At 18.6% G+C, this 3,723-nt stretch overlaps 1 protein-coding gene across 2 annotated transcripts in view; it reads left to right on the top strand.

Annotated features, from left to right (window-relative positions):
• Window positions 1-1,113, top strand: part of LOC102675106 (leptin receptor gene-related protein) — a 2,353-nt gene extending 1,240 nt beyond the window's left edge. For both annotated transcript variants that reach the window (XM_006620717.2, XM_031512900.1), the window contains exons 3-5: window positions 183-384; window positions 517-670; window positions 746-1,113. In XM_006620717.2, the coding sequence (XP_006620780.2) occupies window positions 183-384; window positions 517-630 (316 nt within the window). In that variant the 3' untranslated portion in view covers window positions 631-670; window positions 746-1,113. The remainder of the gene's footprint in view (window positions 1-182; window positions 385-516; window positions 671-745) is intronic.
• The last annotated feature ends 2,610 nt before the right edge of the window (window positions 1,114-3,723 follow it).

Below are 3,723 nucleotides of genomic sequence, written 5' to 3'. Positions count from 1 at the left end.
ATTAATATTATTTATTTTTTATTTAATACTATTATATTATAATATTACTTATGTTTTATTTTGACAATATTAAAATATATAAATTATTCTGATATTAATATAAGATAATATAATTTTAATCTTATTATCAAATATTAAAATATATAAATTATTGGCAAAATATATATATACATTGTTTTTAGAGTATGGTGGCCATTTTTTGTTGTATTATTCTATATATTAGCACCAGTCCCAACTATAATTGCACGTCGTTATACAACAAATGATTTTGAAAATAATCCTAATCCATGTTTGGAATTGGCAATATTTATTACTATGGGCTTTGTGGTATCATCTTTTGCTCTTCCTATTGTCTTAGCTCGGTCTCCAATCAATGATCCAGTGGTATATTAAAATTATGCATATTTTTTTTAAATCTTAAAAAAAATATTAAATATTATATTATATTTTTATATTATTACGAACATAAAAAAATTTAATAATGTAATAATGTTATTTTTTATTATGTATTTTCAGATACAATGGGGTGCTTGTTATTTGACTTTAGCAGGTAATATTATTATATATCTAACTCTAGTCGGATTTTTTGTAACCTTTGATCAAGACGAACTCGAATATAATACATGTTGAAATACTGTACTTCATTGTACTTATTTATTAATACTACATGGTAATATCTTAGATCATATTTTATTATTTCTAATTAATTTTATATTCTTTTTAAGTATAATTTGAATACTTTCAGGTTTTTGCAAAATAAAAAGAATGTAAATCATATACTGCACTGACTGACAGTTATGTGTTGATTCTAAGTCATCGCAAAATTTATAGTATATTATTTACACGATATATATATTATCACAAGTCATTTATAGTAGATACTAATACTATAACAAATAGTATTACAATAACTAATACTAAAGTCAATAATGATTTATTTTGCTATTTTTATGCAGTAACTAAAATTTCAAATTGTAAAGGATTAAAATTTTTATAAACTTTTTTGGATAAAATTAGAAGTATGACTATGCTGAAACATGTAAAATTTAATATACTATTTATTGAATTTAAGTTCTTGAAAGCAATATTAATAAATACAATTTTTTATATTATGTATTTCATATTTCCTATTATTTTTACAAATTAATAATTATAAATTAAGTAAATTAAGTTGTAAGTTTTTATACAATGTTTTGCAAATGTATTATATCATATTGATATAGTAGTTCCTATGAAAAAAGTACATATAAAATTTTTATATTTAATAATTTTAGAGAAACATATTAAAAAAAATAAATAATAAAAAAATAAATAATAATAATAATGCTTCTTTACAAAATTTAAAATAAAACAGCATATTTTATATTATATAATTTTATTATAACTGATATTATACGAATTAATTATAAAAGTTTAACAAATATGATTATATTTCCGTATATAGCAGAAAATTCAATTCCCAATTATATGATATAATTAAAAGTAAAATAAGTAATAATAATAAAACTTTTTTTGTTTATATTGTTAATATTCCTTTTTTATTTTTAAATATTTTTTAAATCAAAATTAAAATATTTTTTAAATTAATTAATTTTCAACATAAATGGATTATATTTCCTTATATAGCAGAAAATTCAATTTTCAATTATATGATATAACTAAAAGTAAAATAAGTACAATAATAATAAAACTTTTTTTGTTTATATTGTTGTTGTTGTTATATTGTAATATTTTTTATTTTTAAATATTTTTTAAATCAAAATTAAAATATTTTTTAAATGAATTAATTTTCAACATAAATGATTTAATATTTTTTCATGATATCTATATAAATTTAGGAGGGCAAAATATGATATAAACATTTCAGATTTTAATTAAAAAAATTTTATATTGTTATACAAAATATTATTGTTGATTATAATTATAATATATTAAAATATTATAATATATTAAAACTTTTGCTATATCAAAACTTTATAATTTAATAAAATCAGTGAATTAGCCTAAATTTCCAAATTTTGAAATATATGGTTAATTTCTCTTTTCTCTACTGAACAACAAACTGAATTCGTTTCTTTTTCTTCCGCGACTCTTTCAATTCTTTTTTATATGTTACATGAAGCTCATTCCAATATTTTTTGAGAAACAATATTTTCTTTAAATTATTCTGCTTTTTCTTTGATAATAATTTCAGAATTCTGCTAATTTAAAAGTTTTCTCCATGAATGTACAATATCCATTACTGTTATTTTATCCCATGTTTCGCTAATTAAATCGATACAGTTTTTCAAATCGAAATTTATATAAAATTATATAAAATTATATAAAATAAATTTATATATTATAAATTTATATATTATAAAACTTTTTAATTTCATCATGATATTGACATATTTAATGAAGTAATTTCTGTTGAAATAATTTTTTAAAATTTATAATTATATTCTCATCTATCGGTCGAATAATCGAAGATGTATTAAATGATAAGATTATTATTTTGAAATAAGAATCTTGTTCCTTCTCTAAAAATGTATCACTTTTAAAATTATCAACAAATAATAATACTTTTCCTAAACAATGTTTTTGTTGTTGATATTGCCATATATTGGATTTAAATTGATTGACATAACAATCATTGAAAATAATTTTGTCAATAGAATTATTATTTTGATTCTTATATATACTGCCAATATGTGTTTTAATAATTGAAAAGCACATTTAGTAACAAAAAGTGGCGGTAATTTATGCGTACCTGGAATATTAACACAAAATGCTACAGTAACATAATCTTCGTTTGTTTTCTCATTTTGATTCTTCTTCATTCGATAATATAATTTGTGGAAAAATTCTCTACATTAAGGTTGTCTTGTATATATTATATATATTTTCTTTATTAATATTTTCTTCATTTAATAGTTTTGTTAATTTTTCTGTTGTAAATTCATTTACTTCGGTTTCTTTTTCATGAATATCTAAACCATTTAAATTATATCTTTTTTTAAAACGCTATAACCACGGCTAGGTGTAAAATTTGTCGAACTACCAAATTTTTTATGCAACTCTTTTGTTTTTTCTTATAAAAAAAGAAAAAAAAAACTGTCGCTAAAAACATCTTTCATTTGTCTTTCTAAAATCCATTCAAATAATCGGATATCTTCATTTACAAGTATATGATATCTTTTTTTAATTTTTTTTAATAATTTCTTGGATTTTTCGAAATTTCTCGAAGTGACTCCAACAAGTTTATTAATTTTCACACCTTTTTCTAATTTCTGATTTCTAATTTCTAATTTCTTTTTTAATTTCTAAACATTTTGCTACTGTAGTCAGTTCTTCTTGAATAGAAGTAGATTTCGATAATTGATTTAATTAATTTTTGATTTGTAAAATGTTTGATCTATTAGTTTAAATATTAATTTGTGTCCAAATAATAATGATATGATTAAAAAGTTAATACTATTTATTTATTAATATATTAAGTACTTATATATTCATTTATAATATATCATTCGTTAATTTTTTGTAAAAAATTTAAATTCATTTTAAATTCAAAAATTATGAGCCATATTTATAATTGTTATATATATATAATTATTATATATATATCATAATTTTATATTAAATTAATTGCTATATGATTATAAAAAAAGTTCTACATATGCTTAGACAAAAGAAATATATAATTTTATGTCAAAGTCTTTCCTATAATGTTTATTATATTTT

The sequence above is a fragment of the Apis dorsata genome, unplaced genomic scaffold (genome assembly GCF_000469605.1).
Source record: "Apis dorsata unplaced genomic scaffold, Apis dorsata 1.3 scaffold_525, whole genome shotgun sequence".
In the NCBI taxonomy this organism is placed as follows: domain Eukaryota; kingdom Metazoa; phylum Arthropoda; class Insecta; order Hymenoptera; family Apidae; genus Apis; species Apis dorsata.
Note: the sequence above shows the minus strand (reverse complement) of the source record. Positions and strands in the feature narration are given on the sequence as shown.